This window comes from Lycium barbarum, chromosome 3 (assembly GCF_019175385.1).
Source record: "Lycium barbarum isolate Lr01 chromosome 3, ASM1917538v2, whole genome shotgun sequence".
Lineage (NCBI taxonomy): Eukaryota > Viridiplantae > Streptophyta > Magnoliopsida > Solanales > Solanaceae > Lycium > Lycium barbarum.
This window is the reverse complement of record NC_083339.1, coordinates 116,223,349-116,241,872: the sequence shown is the minus strand read 5'-3', so window position 1 is coordinate 116,241,872 and position 18,524 is coordinate 116,223,349. Positions and strand designations below refer to the sequence as shown.

The following is an 18,524-nucleotide window of genomic DNA, read 5'->3' as shown; positions in this document are numbered from 1 at the left end:
GTGTAGTTGGAGTTTCCTTATAGTTTATGGGTGTTTGTTCCCTTATCCCTTGATACAATATGAGAATGCAATTTGCTACACAAAAGAATAAAATTGAAGCATAAGGGGATACTAATTTCATTGGAAATTAAACATATAATTTGCTTAGTAATAAAAAATAAAAGTGGAGGTTTGTGTGAAATTTAATAAAATCACAAGGAACGTAAGTAGTATTATATATTCAAATTTCAGGGGAGGTTTGTGTAATTGTCAAAAAAAAAAAAAAACGCGAACAAAGAGAAATAAATAGAAATTAGTAGTATATTTGTTTTATTTTTCTGTCACTTTCAAGTACTAAGTTGCTCTACACTGTCCATACCAAAGAAAGATTACTCTGCTACAAATATATTATCAACCAAATTAGAAAATGAAAAAAAATATAATTGACCGTTAGATCATAATCACACGTATACGGCAAGACGTAGATTGCATTGTACGTGAGCCATACACCTCCATGAAAGCAACTACTGCTACAGTGGAATTAGATAACGGAAACAATAAAGAAATTAAAAGAAGGAACACACAATGGAATCCCAACTTTAATTATTTCATAATTATAAAATTTATTTCCGTGCTTCATAGTAATAATTACTACTACTATCATTTATTGTTAAATTCTTTCACTATATTACTACCATTCTGGTTGCATTTGTAACGAAAAGTTAGGTGAAACAATTTTTGGCAAAAAAGAATTTCAAGTTTTGAAAATGTGTTGTTCGATAGTTTTTGCAATAAAAGTGACATTTTTTCCCTAGTATTTTAATTCTTCTTCTCTAAAAAAAGGTTGTTTTTCATTTTTTCCAAAATTCAAAAATCTTTTCCTCGTTAAAAAAAAAAAGAAGCAACAGCTTTCATGCAAATATAATTCAAAATTTGAAAATATATTTAGCCAAAAAATATAAATTCAATTTGTTATATTCCAAATGCAACTTTAGTTTTTCAGGAATACACGCGGTGGTTAGTTATCAAATTTGAATTCTACTCACGGACCCTCAAATTTAGTAAGCCTCGTCACTAGCAACGATTAATATTTTTTTTTGTATAGCTTCAATAGTTCACTAAAAGCGTTTTAGTATATATTGATCAAAAATACTTTTATACATATTAATCAACAATAAATATCAATGTAATTTCATAAATGGGGTCTAAGAAGGATATAATATATACACATTTTACTCATACCTGGGGCAGAGAGGCTATTTGAACGACTCTCCGCCCAAAAAAGCAACAACAACATACCCAGTGTTAAATTAGTCTAACAAAAACGTATTTCATTGCAAATTAATTTCTCAATAAAACATGGAAATATACGCAATAGACTAGTAATTTATTTTATAGTAAGGAAATGAGTCATTTAATATGAAATTGTTTAACTGTGGGACACCTCTTTTCCACTCCAGTGGTGTTTCTCTCTCTTATTACTTAGCAGCTCTTCTCATCACTGCTCTCTCTCTCTAAAAGCTCCATCTCCATTCTTACGCGATCTCTTCAACATAATACTAACTTTCTCTCAATTCGTATTCTTCAACTTCCCTTTCTCTCTATATTTCTCGGCAAAATCTCGTAGCGGGGAAAAGGAAGTTGAGATTTTTCTAGGGTTTCATTTGAGCTAATACTACTTGAGTTGGATTCAATTTCGAGCGAGCTGTTTGTGCTCGATTATTTGATAGTCGAGCACTTTAATGGTGAGATTTTTGGTGATCTTTCTTTTCTATTTTTAGCAACTTATTTCAAGCTGTTAAACAATGTTAAGTAATATTTGCTTTTTTACTTGTTTTAAGTGCGTTGTTAGTGTTTTAGATCTGCCTGGAAATGCTATATTTTTTGAGTTTTGGTCAGTAGCATCATCTATAAAACTTAACCGAACCAAGTTGATTTATTTCTAGTTGATTAACCATGGTTAAGTGATAAGAGTATTATGTAAAAGATACATTTTATCTAACTATTGGTGTTTGATGAAAACACGGGGAGATGGCAAGAAATGAAAAGTTATATTCTTTGCTGGGACTTATGAAGAAAGATTGGGTATAGGAGATTTCATAATAATTTTTCTCACCAGTTGTGTTTGGCATGGATGATGGGCTGAGGATTCTCCCATATAAGGAGACCCATTAGTCTTTGAAATGGGAAAAAAAGCAAGTCGAGAGGCGGTAAAGGAAAGTATATTTTGATTCCACCCTTTCAAGATTGGTGTCAGAAGGACTTATAGGAAAGGGAAAAAAAATTGATGTTAGAAGGGAGTATTTCTTTGAACTGGATCATGGGTACTATTTCATGTTCATGGCTGATTAGTGTTTAATTGGTTCGCTAGGAATTCTTTTGTGAAATTTCTTAGTACCTGTCAAAAATAAGTAAATAAAGAATCTGAGTGGGAATTTCTGTTTTATTATATAGATGATCTTAGGTGAAAGTTAAATTGTTGGAACCAAACTATCTGTTTATGCGGACCAATAGGAGGTGAAAAAAGGTTTGAACGTGTGATGTTAGTTGTGGTTGTCCAGACTCTTAACCACTTGGCCTCAAATTGATTCTTTTCACGTTCTTTTTTTGATGAACTGGTGTAAGTATTGGTTACCGTCTTCAGAAACAGCCTCTCTACCTCTCACAGGGATCACCCTAGGTATGTTGTTGTTGACCTAAGTATTGGTTACCATAGTTGTATCATGAAGCTGACTGCTTTAGTTGACTAATTCTTTCATCTGTAACACTGTAAGTATGTCCTCGGTCGTGGTGACACACAATGATCAATCCTGAAAGTTCGCTCTTCCGTATAAGGATGCCCGCCGCCACACTGATCATATGGGGGGTGTGGGGGGACTGCGAGGCTGATAGTTTATTTGGGGCGGATCAAATTCATGCCTGTATTGGAATATTTTTTATGTAATATTTATCTTCAGAAATGGAGGGATTGACATATGCATTATCACAATGGATTAAGAGTCTATTTTCCTCAAGTTCTTAACTAAATTATGCCTGTCTTTTTCTGCTTGCAGGTTTATTGTCCAATAAAAGGCTGGATATTTGAAAATTATGTTGTAGTAAGTTGTATCGATTTTGCTGCTTTTTAGCTCAAGGAGATATGCCTTCTTGGTGGAAGTCATCATCAAAAGATGCTAAGAAGAAAGCATCAAAAGAAAGTTTTATTGATACATGGCATCGCAAGTTTAAGGGTCCAGCTGAAGTTAAATCTCCCGGTAAATCAGGAGGTTCTCGAAGGCATAACAGTGACATTGCTTCTGAGAAGGGTTCTCTGTCCCAAGCACAATCAAGAGCGTCATCACCTTCCAAACATGTATCAAGAAGTCAAAGCTTTGCTGAAAGGCCTCCGGCCCAGCCACTACCACTTCCAGGTCTGCGTCCAGCAAATGTAGGTAGGTCGGACTCTGCAATCAGTGCATCAGCAAAGTCCAGAGTAGAGAAGGCCTCAAAGCCATCCTTGTTTCTGCCTCTCCCCAAGCCTGCATGCATCAGGCGCAGACTGGACCCAGATACAGATGGAGAGCTTGTCTTTGCCTCTATTTCAAGCGAGTGCTCTATTGAGAGTGATGATCCTATTGATTCACGTCAACGTAGTCCACTTGCATCTGATTATGAAACTGGGAGCAGAACTGCTGCTGGTAGCCCTTCCAGGTTAGCAACCGTAGAAGGTCATTCAGAAGAAAATTTGGTCATTATAGATTCTTTTCTTTCATAAGTCAGCTCCTTGTCCTTTGGCGGGCCTTAATTGGTTTGGGTTGTGGTTTTTCTTGTTAAAAAATTTGGTGCTTGCTGTTGATTTGTAATTATAGTACCTTGATTGACACAATTCTTTTTCTTGTTGGTTTTGAAGAGTTGTTAAGGATCAATCTGCAGTTGGACAAATTAGCTCGAAAGAAACGACAAGACCAATTAGTCTTTCGCCAAGTAGAAATGTTTCCTCTGTATCTCCTAAAAGACCTTTAGGTAGTCACGTGCCCAACCTACTGGTCCCTCCTCCTGGAGCCTTTTGCAGTGCTCCTGATAGTTCTATGTCAAGTCCTTCTAGAAGTCCTATGAGATCTGCTGGAAGTGAGCAAGTTACTAGTTCTACTTTATGGGCAGGAAGGGCTTATCCAGATCTTCCTTCACTTGGATCTGGCCATTGTTCAAGCCCTGGGTCAGGTCAGAATTCTGGACATAATTCAATGGGAGGAGATATGTCAGGACAACTGTTTTGGCAGCCTTGTAGAGGAAGTCCAGAGTACTCCCCTATTCCTAGTCCTAGGATGACAAGTCCGGGACCTAGCTCGAGAATTCACAGTGGCGCTGTCACACCAATTCATCCGAGGGCTGTAGGTGGAGCCTCTGAATTGCAGACTAGTTGGCCTGATGATGGAAGACCACAAAGTCACCCGTTGCCTCTTCCTCCTTTGACAATCTCCAACTCTTCGCCGTTTTCACATTCCAATTCAGTTGCAACTTCTCCCTCGGTGCCCCGAAGTCCAGGTAGAGCCGAGAACCTTGCTAGCCCTGGCTCTCGTTGGAAAAAAGGAAAATTGCTGGGAAGAGGCACATTTGGACACGTTTATGTTGGTTTTAATAGGTACATTCATTGACCATGGCTTATTGAAGTAAATACAAATCTGAAATGTTACTTATGCCGTGCCATTGGCAAGTCCAATTCAAAGATTGATAGCCTGAAGATTTGTTTAATACCTGACCTTGTCTATCTGCAGTGATAGCGGTGAGATGTGTGCAATGAAGGAGGTTACATTATTTTCAGACGATGCAAAGTCAAAGGAAAGTGCAAAGCAGTTGGCACAAGTAAGTTTATCTTATAGTGAGCAGTCTATGAAGGTTTAATGCTTGTGGACTGCTTAGAGTTGTTGGTTCCTGAGTCATAATATATTCATAAGTTTTCATTTTTAGTATGCTCTTATGTTCAAGTATTTTGCAGGAGATTGCATTGTTAAGCCGATTAAGGCATCCAAACATTGTTCAGTACTACGGGACAGAAACGGTGAGCTTCAAACAAACTTAGCAGCCTTCTCAATTAAGAACTTGACATTTTAGTTACTGTTAAATAATTTGGTTCAAAATCATAACACTCCAAATCTTAGTCGCAAGATCTAAGCAGGGAACAATTGTAAACCTTATCATATGAGAGCCATATATGTTTGCTTGCTAAACTTTTTGATGTTTTTGAGTTGTCATTTCTTCTGAATTGTTTACCTCAATCAGGTTGGCGATAAACTGTATATTTACTTGGAATATGTATCGGGTGGGTCCATTTATAAGCTTTTACAAGAATATGGCGCATTTGGAGAGGCAGCGATCCGTAGTTATACTCAACAAATCTTATCTGGGCTTGCATATTTACATGCTAAAAACACAGTGCATAGGTAATAATGTTTTTTTGGTTGGGTCATTTTTTGTAAAGTATCATTCTTTTTGCTGTAAGACCCTTATTGTCTAACTCTGCATTTTCGTAGAGATATCAAAGGAGCAAATATTCTTGTTGATCCAAATGGGCGCATAAAGTTAGCAGACTTTGGAATGGCAAAACATGTAAGCTTACACATAGACTTCTAAGGGTATTATATTTTTGGCTGATTGCGATTGCTGTATGAAATAATCAATTGGAGATAGCATATGCCTTTTTCCCCCTTCCAGATCTGCTCTTCCATCTTAATAACATTGCTGTTGGAATGGATAAATCTTTTTCTAATCATCTAACTTCTTCCTTGCTTTTGGAGCGGTAATTGATAAATACAGACTTTAATCCATTAAGTAATGCACTGGTGTTACTGTCTACCCTGTATAGGATACTTTACCCTCTGTGGGTGTGCTCTTCAGGCGGAGCCTCACTTCTTAAATTTTATAATCACAAATTTGCAGATAACAGGGCAATCATGTCCATTGTCATTCAAGGGAAGCCCTTACTGGATGGCCCCCGAGGTCAGGATTTGATTTGGGAAGTATTTTAAAGTTCTTTTAATGTGCCTTGGTTCCTTATAATTTGACTCCAAAGTGCCTCTTTACTGTTGTTTCAGGTTATAAAGAATTCTAGTGGGGCTAACCTTGCTGTTGATATATGGAGTCTTGGGTGCACCGTCTTAGAAATGGCTACATCAAAGCCTCCTTGGAGCCAGTATGAAGGGGTGAGTAACTTGGTTGAGAGAACATTATTTGAGCATTTCCTGCCTTGTTTTTCTTCTGGAAATTTTCTGTAGATTAACGCTTTGCCATAATTTAGTTTGAGATTGCAAGTTGTGCAATGCTAGTTCATTCCCTTAACATATAATATGTGGTGTTTGATGTCTTCTGGCCCAAAGGTTGCTGCTATGTTTAAGATTGGAAATAGTAAAGAACTCCCAGCTATACCAGAACAGCTCTCAGATGAAGCAAAAGATTTTGTGAGGAAGTGCTTGCAGCGTGAGCCGCGTCATCGTCCTACTGCTGCTCAGCTATTGGAGCATCCTTTTGTGAAAAATGCCGCAACTCTGGAGAAGCCAAATATTCCTCCATGTGCAGGATCAAATGGCGTAAAATCTCCGGTACAGTTCTTTTTATTTTGGTCTTCTTTTCTCTCCGTTGATAGGACATTGCTAGTCCTTTCTCTTCATTTTCAGAAACAGGAAGGCTATGCTGATGATACTGGTAAAAGTGCACTGGCATATTTATTCTTCTGTATCCACAAAATGATGAGTGATATAATGTATTATGGATCAGCAATTAGTTTTGGCAAAATTAACTGATTGGTTACATATATCCAAGAGTCAAGCTTTCTTTATTTGAAATCTGTTGATGGAATATATTCTTAAGGTTCTTTCCTGGTTAATATTACTTCTTGGGTACCAACAGTACCAATCTCATATGTCGATAATAATGTACTGGAATATGTATTCAGTTCTATGAAACGGGTCGTTTCCTTTTTTTTTTTTTTTTTTTTTTTTTTTGAATAAGGTAACATTGACACGGGTCGTTTCCTTCTGGAGAAGTAAATAATTTAACTGGTCTGTAAATATGGCCAAGGTTTTATATTGTTTGATGTGTAGCCATATAATCTGTGTACTTGAATTTGTAGCTTATTCTCAACAGTTCCTGGCTAGTTGAAGAGACGGGTCCTTACGATAAGGAGCGTATTTTTCTTCACCAAGTAGTTTCTATTATCTTTTTTTTTTGAACTGTGAGACTTTTTTTTTTTTTTTTGGATATGAATCTTTAACAGTCGGAAATACTTAAAAAGTGACAAAAGGAAATTACTAAGACAAGCTCATTGCAAAAAAGGAACCGTGAGAAACTTTCTACTTGCTGACCAGTTGCATTGCGTTCTATGCTGCAATCTCGTTTGTCTTTGCTTTCTTGAAGGTGCAATTTGCTTGCCCCTCATGTCATTTGTAGTATTCAACCTCAAGTAAGGTTGGTGAGCTTAGTTCTTGTTATCTTCTTGATTAATAACAGAGTAAAAGCCTCACCCTTCGGAAAGGGGAAAAAAAAAAGTATAGGTGAACCTCTACATTTTTTTTTTTTTTGAAAAAAAAAGAAAGAGAAATTGACTTGCAAGCTTCCTGATTCATTTTAGTGTAAGCTGGGCGGATCTAGTGTATACTGTATAACTTATGGGTTCATTCAGACCCAGCAGCTTTGGAGGGAGAGAGCTTTTATCTTTAAGAAAATGAAATTTAGATGGAGGATTCCCATGTCGCTGGATATCTGAAACGGTGATGCATATTAATGCTATCACACTATTTGCTGTATCAATAGATGTAATATCTTTGTTCTAGCATCAGTATGAGGGAGCATGCTTCCTCAGAACAGACGGTCTTCTCTAGTCCATGTTGGAATGTCTAATAGAGAAAGGACTAAGAGCCCGTTTGGATTGGCTTATAAGTTGCCTATAAGCTGTTTTCAGCTTTTTTGAGTGTTTGGCTGGCCAGCTTAAAACCATTTTGTGCTTAAAATAAGCCCAAAAAATTAATTGGGCCCGTTTGGCTTAGCTTATCTAAAGCAGCTTATAAGCTGTTTTAACAGCTTATAAGCTGCTTTTTTTAAGCCCATCCAAACAAGATCTAAATCATCCCCTAAAGGAAGGGGAGAGCAAAGATTAATTGCTACTATATTAAATTCATGATGTCTGAATGCGTAGAATAGTAATTCCAAGTGAATTTTACACTACGACGTAAACATTATAGATCTCCATCTTGGACTTCTTTGGCATGGCTTAATCTTATCAGTGTGTTCTTTATGAATCTTAGGGCATTGGACAGGCAAGGAATATCCCTACATCAGAATCAGAAAGACTTGCAATCCACTCATCCAGAGTGTCAAAATCTAATTTCCACTGCAGGTCTTTTCTCTTGATCATTTTAAATTACTTGTATTCTCTAATTCTTAATTGAGAATCTTTCAAAAGAAAGCAGTTGCCATTCAAATTTTAATTCTGAATATACTAGAGAAAATAATGAAGGTAGTACTCATCTTTTATGATCACTGATATTCTTCTTTGATCTCCAGTGACATCCACGTTACAAGAAACATATCATGCCCTGTCTCTCCAATTGGTAGCCCTCTTTTACATCCAAGGTCGCCTCAACACCTAAATGGGAGGCTGTCTCCATCACCCATATCAAGTCCTATCACCATGTCTGGCTCATCAACACCACTCTCTGGAGGAACAGGTGCTATCCCATTTCATCACCTTAATCAGTCAGTTTACTTACAGGAGGCAGCACCACTTCCACACAGTCCTTATATGAATGGACCTTCTTACTGGGATCCTGATGTTTTACGAGGGCCACCGTCAGGATCTCATGCTTTCCGGGAATTGGCATCCTCTCAAAATGATGCTCCTGGAAAGCAGTTCGGGAGGCCCACAGGAGGAGAGCTTTATGATGGGCAGTCAGTGCTGGCCAATCGGGTGTCTCAGCAACTCTTAAGGGATCATGTGAAATTGGTTCCTTCACTAGATCTAAACCCTTGCCCTCCTTTGGAAGGTCGCATAGGTGAAGCGTGATTTTTTCTTTGTCAGATACAACATTCACGGGAAAGTTTCCAGTTCCATTGTTTACTATCAGTGTATCTTGGTAACTTTGAAGGAAGCTGATTTGCACAATAAGGATCCACCAGGGGGAAACTAGGAAATAAAATAACATCTTGAGCAGAACTTTATCAATTGTCGATATCAATCAGCTGATCTTATCATCTCCTCCCTCCCTTGGGTCTAGTGTTAAAAAGATGAAGCTTACTTCCCAGTGAATCTTTTGACCACCTTCATTGTAGCATCTGTGGACAGTTAAGCGGTTTGTAAAATGTGGAGTGCCTAAGATCGGATCTGATAACCAAACCTGAGCCATGAAAGGAGTGTTTTGCACGTGGAAGCTAGCTTCAAGTGATTCAATGTACAGCTGATCCTTCAAAATGACATTTGTGGTACCAAAACTTGTATATTTATGCTGTCCCATAGAAGAGAACAAAAGAAGCAAGCGTGGAAATTAAATAGAATTAGGGGGGAAGGGGGTTGGGGTTTCTGTACAGTGAACAATGTAACTGAAAATATTGCTGATACTGTTGATTAAACAATCAAAGATGACAGCACATTTATTTTCTGTAGTTTGTCTTTATGGCTGTTGCTGGATTCTCAGAGTCAAACTTTGAGTATGTCGTAATCCAGAAGACGTTTGACGCGTGGCCCATCTTTTTGTGAATGCACAGGAGTTGGAGATTATATCAGTTAATGGGACTTTGATTACGATAGCGAAATCAAATGCCATGGATACACCATTAAAGGAAGCGGGTTGCTGATGTGAGTTCGAACTCTATTTCAAACCAACACTCTGTTATTTAAATGGAAGAGAGTAAACGTGAGTTCATTATTCACTGTATTTTGAATCGTACTTCCACAGGTCAAAAAAATCTCATTAACAAAAATGATAGTAACAATTACAATGATGCAGAGCTGCTGTTTTAAGAGTCACATGCATTCGGAGCATCATTTAAGAGACTACTCCCAATGCACAACATGGGAATGAGCCCAAGACAAGGTTCAGGGATTCCCAGTGTTGTAATCTTGCAAACAAGATACACAGCTCAGTATAAAGTGAATGCTGGTACACGGCAAAGAACTTAATGTGCAAACCCCATTTACACAAAAGCAAGGTTTAAAATCGCATGCTATATGTTACCCAACTATACTCGTGGTAAAATCCCACAATGCCAATCCAGCATCGTTAGCTAGGGGACTCGCCTCAGCTATGTTGCAGTTCGCATAATATTTGCCACTTACACCTTTAACATCAGGATGCAAAGCCACATAGCATGTTGTTGCAGCTCCCTGAAACCACTTTCACAAGACAACATCAGCAAATAGAGGATTCCGTCAAGAAACTTATGGAAAGAACATTTTCGCCTATGAAACAGAAAAAGGTGCACGAATAGAACAGCCAAAACTAAAGTGTTTCTTGTCTTTATGACTTCTGAAACTTTGATTCATGACAGCTATTCATACCTGCCAAAGAGATTTAATTCCCTTACCCTCCATGATCACCTGTGAGGGTAAGGAAATGAAATCCTCTTTGGCACGTATGAAATCTCTAGATTTGCTAGCTACTTCCACAAGATCACAGACTTGAAGCTATGACAGTAGAAGTGGAAAAAAGAAACGGCCAGTGAGGTACTCTACTTTAAAAACTAAAAAATAAAGGATGACAAACCGTACTTTCCTCTTTCAGTACTGCTTATTCATAATCTTCTGAAGAAGGATTGGTTGCATAGTATCTACAGCAATTGGGTCTTATTCCAACCAGACTTTGTTCAAGGAAAAATAAAAGTACACTCTTGATATCTTATTCTATTTGGGATATAACCCATGAATCATGATTTTAAAGTTAAATTCAAATTCTAGCAAACCAAGTGTCTTTAGATTTTCATTCTCAGCATTCCATTTCCCTTGTGTGTTTGTTAAAGATTTTTCTTGCTACACATAGTCTAGAACAAAAGAATTTAATAGGACTTCCAGCACTCCACAATTACCTGCTGAACATTTTTCAACACATGCTTGCCAATGACATTAACAATGCCTGCATCACATCGAGAAAGACAGTGGATAAATACAATGTCATTTTTTAGAAAAGAGAAAAACGTGAACACCTTCCACGCAGAAAGGATGCTAGTGACAGGACCTCAAAGTACTTATCCTTTATTCTCAGGGTCTGAGAATTTGAAGGGAGATATTGACCAAATTATGAAGATGTTGATGAAAGTCATAAAATAAAGTAGCAGAAATCCAGTTAGTTTTCTGTTAGATATAAATCTTAATTATACTTCTCTTTAAACAAAAATTGTATATCCGTGGAATTCGGTAAGGCAAAAATGTGTTTTCATCATCCATCAACTCTACTTTCTATGATTTTTTTACCCTGGATTAACATGGTACCTTATAAGTTGATGCTTGGTTGCACTGAGACTATGGAGAATCAGTAAGGTGCTCTGAAGGGGAAACTTGCTAGTTTCAAAGGTAAACGAAGATACTGCCCTGCAGTATATTGATTCATAAATTCATTTCTAATACTTATTGGTTACTTACAATAGATAACCCGGAATACAACCCGGCACAAAAGATCTGTGAGGATCTTTAGTTTATTTCAAAATGCCCACAAAGAGCATTTTGAGCAGTAACAAGATAGATGAAGGATAAATAGGCATGCAGCCAAGAGCTTATACGTTTGACCAAAGGCAGTGACCCCATCATCTAGCTCCATCAAATGTAAGTAACAAGTTCACAAACTTTAGTAAAGAACAAGACATAAGCAACACTGAGAAGGCCCACTATGGACAGTTAACAAGGGCTTCGAACCAGATTTGACTTGTTAGATGGTTACCAAGCTCGTGGGAGGATCATCTGGGTAGTGTTATTCGTTCTCAACACCAGCATATTTAACTTAAATCCTAGCCTATAAAGTCATGAAGCAACATGCCTTTTCCTTTCAATTCTTTAAATTGCTTCGATTTGATTTTTGAGGTTATGCTTTAGTGGGTACCACAAGCATAATCATGACAGTGAAATAATCTTAAACTTCGCATTAATGAATTAGGAGGATCTGTTGCTTTTTCATAGACATTCAGCTGTCTTTTTGACATTTTGGCCAATGTTCCCTTTTTCTTTTCAAGTACAAGACTTATATAAACCTATGAAAAAAGTGAAATCTGGCAGACTGTACAAATACCAAAGAAGCACGATTTTAGACATTTGCAGTAATGTCGAGTATACCATTCAGTTGAGCTTTATATGTAGCACCCCTGCAGACTCAGAAGTCAAAGAGATTACCACTGATAATGTTGTGCTGACGGAAAAGGTTGGTGGCAATGGCTCCTGGGTGAAGCGAATTCGCCGTGATCTCCATACCCTCATCCTTTTCAAGCAAATGACCAAATTATTATTCTTAAAATGGATAAAGAGCTTATCAGCTACTTATACTTGGTACCGTTGTCAAGCAAGGTACCAAAAGGTTCTGTAAGCCTGGTAATATTAGTTAAAGAGAGGATTCAATATAACTACTTCACGCCTAATCAGAAAAGAAGAGGGAGAAACCTTTGACAGTGTCTATTCTAGGAGTACGGTACTTTAATGTTTGTAAGATAAAAATTGCAACTCAAGAAGTATAAAATGCAATATCCAGGCACTGTAATGGATGATGCCTCCTTGAAAACATTTGTAGCAAATGCTGAAACTTATAGGTTTGTATTAAATGCTTGTTTAGCAGAAAGTACATTGAGAAAACACTTCTACCATTATGGTATGCCACTTACAATCCTCAATCTACTCCAGGAAAATTTCTACAGTTGAGGAGGTTTCAGTCTTCGTGGTAAATCCATTTGAAAATTACTAGGTCAGGGATGATAGAGTCAAATTTGACATATTTATATAACATACTTGTATAGTCTGGTGGATTATATTTTACCAAATGTATTAGAAAAGGTCAATCTTCAAATACAATAAACTGTTAACTTGATCAGTGCGTACCTTTAGACGTCTAGCAAGTTCATTAGCATGCAGCACATTGGCAAGCTTTGACTGACCATATGCAGATAGGCTAGTATACCTGAGGATCATTCATCCACATAAGACAAAGTCCTGTGTCAATTTTTCTAAACATAAGCACATTTCATCTATTTTCTGAAAACAACACAAATACACACTCCTTATGACTACAGATAAATGATCAATTACTTTGGCTAAAAATCTTTGTCCCTCACGTCACCGAGAATTGGGGACAATTATTGTCCAAATTTTAAATTCGTGTAGGGCATAAATATTTTCCAATAGTCATTGAAAATAGCACTGTTATAATGCTTTTTCATTCGAACATGGTCGGTGATAGAGACAACAACGAAATTAGGGCCTGTTTCTCACAGATGCACAGTCCCTATGAGAGAGATTGGGAGAATCGCAAAGATAAGTTTCTTATGCTTTAGTTCTTTACAGATACTCTGTGCAGTGCATACAACATCTTCCGCCAATGATGGACACTAATATATACATTAGTCAAATTTAGGGAAGAAAATCAAAGACTCAACAACTAAAGAATTAGCACTCAAAAGATATGTCACAGACTATAGCATGTTCACCCTGATTGATCATTAATCTTGTTAAACCGAATCCCTTCATTGTAAGAAAATTTGTGGCGGCGTGAGGAGACATTAACAATTCTTCCTTCTTTTCTACTCTGACAGGCCGTTCTTTTCATGACGTCCAGCAATAAATTTGTTAGAAGGAAGTGGCCTGCAATAAAATATACTTCGTCAATCATCCTCTAGAGTGATGCAGTTGACCTCAGTATCACCAAAAACATAATTTTCCCACAAGATGTCATTAAGTTATGCAGAAATCTAAGAATACAGAACCTTATCAAACAAATGACTACGAAATTAAAACATTAGCATTCACACTAAAAACACCAACTACTGTGCCTGCATTAAATTTAGATGATGTTTAAATCTAGGAACACACAACCTCGCAAATTAAGGACTATGGGCACCAAAGACAAGGGAGTAACAATGTAAACATAAACTGAGCGTCTGAGCCAATTTTGGCTGTAAAGACAAGGTAATCATCTAAAATTAAGCAAATCAATAATTGGTCATCAAAGTAAGTCTAACAAGCAGGACATACATTGTTAGATGATACACACTTAGCCCAAATAATTGACCTCATAACTCCAGTGTTTAAGGCCTGGCTATTTGTGTGACCCTGTATTAACCATATCATCTCCAAAGGAAGATACCCAGTCCTATTATTCTCATTTTCTTTGATTATTTTGTTTCAGTGTTAAGTAGTGGGAAATGCTGTGCATCTTACCAACATGGTTTGTTGCAAATTGCAGCTCAATCTTATCCTTGGAAAGTGCGAATGGGGTTGCCATGATTCCTGCATTGTTACTTGCCACAAGAGTGAAATTATCTAGTTATTTCTGTGCACACCAGTCTGCCTAAAAGAAAGTTAAAGCACAAGTACCATGAATACAAATGTAAGTTCTGTTCACCCTAAATGTTGTGCGAGGAAGGCTGAACATGATAATATCATCTGTAGCTTATTTACCAGCACACTGAACTTCGCTGAATCAGCAACCAAATCTAAATAGCCTTGGATTCCGTCTGTTGGCTTTTTTAGTTGTATTAAGTTAAAGGAATATGCAACTGTTATTACCTATGATGAATAATCCCTTCTTGAGCCAAGAAAAAATAATAAAAAGGGGTCGTCGATAGAGTGAAAACTGATCTTAGAAATTAGTATAACAGATTACTTTAAATTTCAAAATGTCAGGAATTTTACTTTTGTGTCATCTGAATCTTGTGAAGGAACACGAAAGATAGAACTGGAACTGTCCAAAAATTTGCATTAATTAGTGATAGAAATTGCATGCTTTTAAAAACTGAATGTTGATTTTGTATTGTCTGAGTTTTATAATTGAAATATGGAAGAGTGATCTCCATATTTATATTGACATCACAGAGAAACAGAAAACTTATCATATGTACAGCAGACAAGGAAAAATATGGAGATTAGCCAAATAAGTTCCATTATGTCACATTCAAATATGGAGTTACAGTACATCGGAGATGATTCCTGTGATATTTATCGACTCACCTATTCAATTTAGTGTTAAAGTCGTAGTTATATTGACTTAAAATTAGTATAGAATATAGTTTGCAACTTAATGTACTAAGTAATTTCTTTTCTACATTTCTTAAAATCAGACAAGAAATTCTATTTCAACATTTAGATTAGGTAATTGACCTGGAGCATGCTGTGTTTGAGAACTAACACATAACAACGGTTAGCTTCCCTTGGTGTCATATTAACTTCTTGCTTTTCTCTTGTTTCAGTGTTCACATACATACATCTATAGTTTGTGCCCGGGCCACCAGACCTTTTCTGAGAACTTAATAGAAATAGAAATGTGCATAAGACTCACATCAGATATGTGTGCTTTCTTTAATACAGGGTTCTGGTTTTCAGAGACTTCAGATTAAGCACACAGCTTCAACCCACTCAACATCAGTAGCTAACGTACTTCCATCCTGACCAAGTACTAGTTAACAAACTAATGAAGAGGTCATAGTATGTTATTTTTTATGAAGTACGCCTAATACAGTTTTACTAACTCTAAATCATGAAAAGAAGGCACAAATAGCAATACTCAAAATTGCTTTGCTATGCATTTACGTAGGAGTATAAAAAGTAACCAAAACAAAAGAAGTCTACACTTATCCAACTTCATCTTACATAAGCAGGTTTAGAGGAAGGCCTAAAGAATTGTAATTTGATGCGAAATTCCTCACAGAAGCAAGTGAACTGAGATCCAACTCCAAGGCATCAATCTTAGCTTCTGGGACATCTCTAATAATTGCCTCTTTAACCTGTTTTCCAGCAGAGATATTCCTGACCCCCATAATTACATGCACACCCCGCAATGCAAGAACACGTGCAGTTTCAGCACCAATTCCACTTGATGCTCCTGTTTAACCATCACCGATATAAAAGTGTAAGTGGTAGCAAGTATCCACAAAGACAATGAGAACACTGAGACATGGTGAATTTTTAAATACAAGAACAACATCTATGCCTCAATCCCAAGCGAGTTGGGGACAGCTAAATGAATCGTCCATACGTATTCTGCTCTATTTGGGATCTTCTCATTCCATAGTATCATACCAGATTCATGCAAAATAACACGGCTAGTTCTTCTTTATGAAATATACAACTGAGGAAGTATACAATACATGAAACTGTTTCAAAACAAATTTACATGTCAACAGGGATGATAGTTCTTCCTTGGACCCACGCATCGCGGGAGGCTTAGTGCACCGGGCTGCCCCTTTTCTTACACAGTGGCGGAGCCACATGTATCCAAGGCTTCGCTGGAAAATTGTAGTGTAGATTAGTGATTTTTTTTTATGTATATACCCTATGAGTTGAATACCTTTAATTTCTGTCCAATGTTTACCTTTTCATATTTTGACACCCCTACCTAAAAATCATAGTTCGGCCACGGACAATATACATATAACATATTATGAGTAGCCTGAGTTGAGGCAAAAATTGCACCTTTCTGCTTTAATTCTGATTCATCAAGAAAATTAGAAATCAGAATTGTATTATGCAAAATCTATTTTAATACTAAACCAAGAAAGAAACATATTAACAATTAAGGCAATTGTTACAGGAAATAAAAAAGAACAAGAAATGGGCAGGGCAGGTAAAATTTCCCTACAAACTCAGTATGGAAAAATAGAAAGAGAGTTAAGTAGTACCTGTAACAATGGCAGTAAGAGCAGAGCCATCAATTCCTTGAGTTACTTCCTCAGCTGTTGAGTTTGATGAGAAACCAGAAGGACCCTTTTTGTTAAGAAACCACATTGGCATGCTTCTTTTTTTTTTCTCAAAGCAACAACTGTAAAAACACCACCTTTGTCAGATTAATCAATCTTAAGCTATCCTCTTTTCTTTTCTTGGATTTTTCCCTCCCCAACTTTTGGCTGCTTCTGCCACACTGGGACATATTTATACTCCTATAGTATTTTGACCAAATATTCCCTTCATCCCGATTTATGCAGGGTATATGATTGGGCATGAATTTTTTTAAAAAAAATTAAAATTTATGATTTAAAACGAATCATAAATAATTATGATTTTAGATCATTTCATTTAAAAAGATTAAAATCAAATTGTTTTTAATAAGGAAGTAAGGACGGACTAAAATGAAAATTATGACACTTCAATTAAAAGTGATGGAGTAAATGCTATGATTAATATTTGTTCTAGAGAGCTACGCACGATTATTTTTTTAAATAAATTGATTGTTAATATTTCATTATATGAAACAAAATTTAGACCTTTTTTTTTTCATTTTCAAAATTACATGAATATTGTGATGTACAGAAAACATTACTACTATATATAAGGGAGAATCAAGGGGTATTTATAGTCCTCACAAAAGTTTCCAATTTAATGTCAAACTTTTCAATTAATTACTTTTAGGTTCCAAATTTATTTCTAAGGTCAAATTTACTTTTTATTTTTATTGTCTACTTTTCATTGCTTTGCTACTATATATAAGGGAGAATACCGGTTTTTTGTAGTCTTGACGTGAATTTTTTTTTACTCTTTTTACCCCTAATTGAAAAATTTATGGCTTTGTGAATCTTCACACATTTTGGAAAATTTTGAGAACTTTAAGGACTTTTTCATGCCACTAAAAAAGATGACGTTATGGAAAAGGTTATAGAGGCCCCACAAAGCATACTTATACATATTTGAATCTTTTGTGTAAAAATATTATTAAACTTGTTTCAAATTATGTTTTTCCTTAAAAATTTATTATAGACGTATAAAGAATTATCATGTCATTCAATTCTATCTTAATATAGGCTTAATGATTGAATTACAATATTATTCTGATAATACTATTTATTATTTATTGATGTTATTTACTATTTATCATTTGCTATTTTATTTTTTTATTCGTCCATTTAGTAATTTCTTTTTAATTTTTCACTACAATCTTATGTCGTACATGCTGGCGAACATAAGTAATTTATCAAGATTTCACTTAAGTTTGGATTAAGTTTTAAATTAAGAAAATAAATATAAATAACTTATATCATTGTTAAATACTTCAAAAATGTAAATTACAGTCCCTCCGTCTCAATCGAAAAAATGAATTCCGAAGTACGGTAGTTAATTAATAATTTTACGTGCTCACACTATTAACATAAAATTTATTTACTATATTAAAAGAGTAAAAATAAAATATTATTTTTATATATTGAAAATGTTTGAAAAAATAATGTAGTTAAAGAAAATACAATTTGATTTTCAAAAAGCAATAATACTAGACAATTGTAAAAATTATATTTTTCACCTTTTTTTAAATATTAAAATATTTTGCAAAATATCGGATAATAATATTTTATATAGTTTAAGATAAAATATTTACATTTAACATGAAAAAGTTATTACAATGTAG

The 18,524-nt window shown here is 35.9% G+C and overlaps 2 protein-coding genes across 4 annotated transcripts; one reads left to right on the top strand and one right to left on the bottom strand.

Annotated features, from left to right (window-relative positions):
- The first annotated feature begins 1,417 nt into the window (after positions 1-1,417).
- On the top strand, positions 1,418-9,605 carry LOC132631943 (mitogen-activated protein kinase kinase kinase YODA-like). 2 transcript variants are annotated; one of them, XR_009579185.1, is made up of 12 exons: positions 1,418-1,724; positions 3,033-3,669; positions 3,869-4,600; positions 4,734-4,821; positions 4,955-5,017; positions 5,239-5,399; positions 5,490-5,565; positions 5,896-5,955; positions 6,051-6,158; positions 6,333-6,554; positions 7,085-7,368; positions 8,256-8,339. XR_009579185.1 is itself a non-coding variant. In XM_060347699.1 (12 exons), exons 2-12 carry the CDS (start codon positions 3,119-3,121, stop codon positions 9,011-9,013), a joined length of 2,652 nt encoding a protein of 883 aa, XP_060203682.1. In that variant the 5' UTR covers positions 1,419-1,724; positions 3,033-3,118; the 3' UTR covers positions 9,014-9,605. The 2 variants fall into 2 exon arrangements, 1 of the variants encoding a protein (XP_060203682.1); XM_060347699.1 differs by lacking the exon at positions 7,085-7,368 and adding an exon at positions 8,515-9,605 and having other exon boundaries at positions 1,419-1,724; positions 8,256-8,347.
- Positions 9,606-9,836: 231 nt separating this feature from the next.
- Positions 9,837-17,043, bottom strand: LOC132631944 (short-chain dehydrogenase TIC 32, chloroplastic-like). Of its 2 annotated transcripts, none has more exons than XM_060347700.1 (8): positions 16,810-17,042; positions 15,782-16,013; positions 14,354-14,433; positions 13,624-13,777; positions 13,019-13,097; positions 12,323-12,407; positions 11,029-11,075; positions 9,837-10,330 (listed from the first exon to the last, which is right to left on the bottom strand). In XM_060347700.1, exons 1-8 carry the CDS (start codon positions 16,919-16,921, stop codon positions 10,178-10,180), a joined length of 942 nt encoding a protein of 313 aa, XP_060203683.1. In that variant the 5' UTR covers positions 16,922-17,042; the 3' UTR covers positions 9,837-10,177. The 2 variants fall into 2 exon arrangements, 1 of the variants encoding a protein (XP_060203683.1); XR_009579186.1 differs by having other exon boundaries at positions 10,211-10,330; positions 12,266-12,407; positions 16,810-17,043.
- Positions 17,044-18,524: the final 1,481 nt, after the last annotated feature.

Bases quoted from the DNA above. Each gene is read 5' to 3' on its own strand.
- LOC132631944 (XM_060347700.1), bottom strand. From the start codon at position 16,921: ATGCCAATGTGGTTTCTTAACAAAAAGGGTCCTTCTGGTTTCTCATCA. The intron at 13,098-13,623 runs GTGAACATGCTA...AATGATCCTCAG, and splicing joins AAGATTAATGATCAATCAGG to GTATACTAGCCTATCTGCAT. The intron at 11,076-12,322 runs GTAATCTCTTTG...GATGTGATGCAG, and splicing joins TCAGCACAACATTATCAGTG to GCATTGTTAATGTCATTGGC.
- LOC132631943 (XM_060347699.1), top strand. From the start codon at position 3,119: ATGCCTTCTTGGTGGAAGTCATCATCAAAAGATGCTAAGAAGAAAGCA. The intron at 5,566-5,895 runs GTAAGCTTACAC...ACAAATTTGCAG, and splicing joins ACTTTGGAATGGCAAAACAT to ATAACAGGGCAATCATGTCC. The intron at 8,348-8,514 runs GTCTTTTCTCTT...TTTGATCTCCAG, and splicing joins AAATCTAATTTCCACTGCAG to TGACATCCACGTTACAAGAA.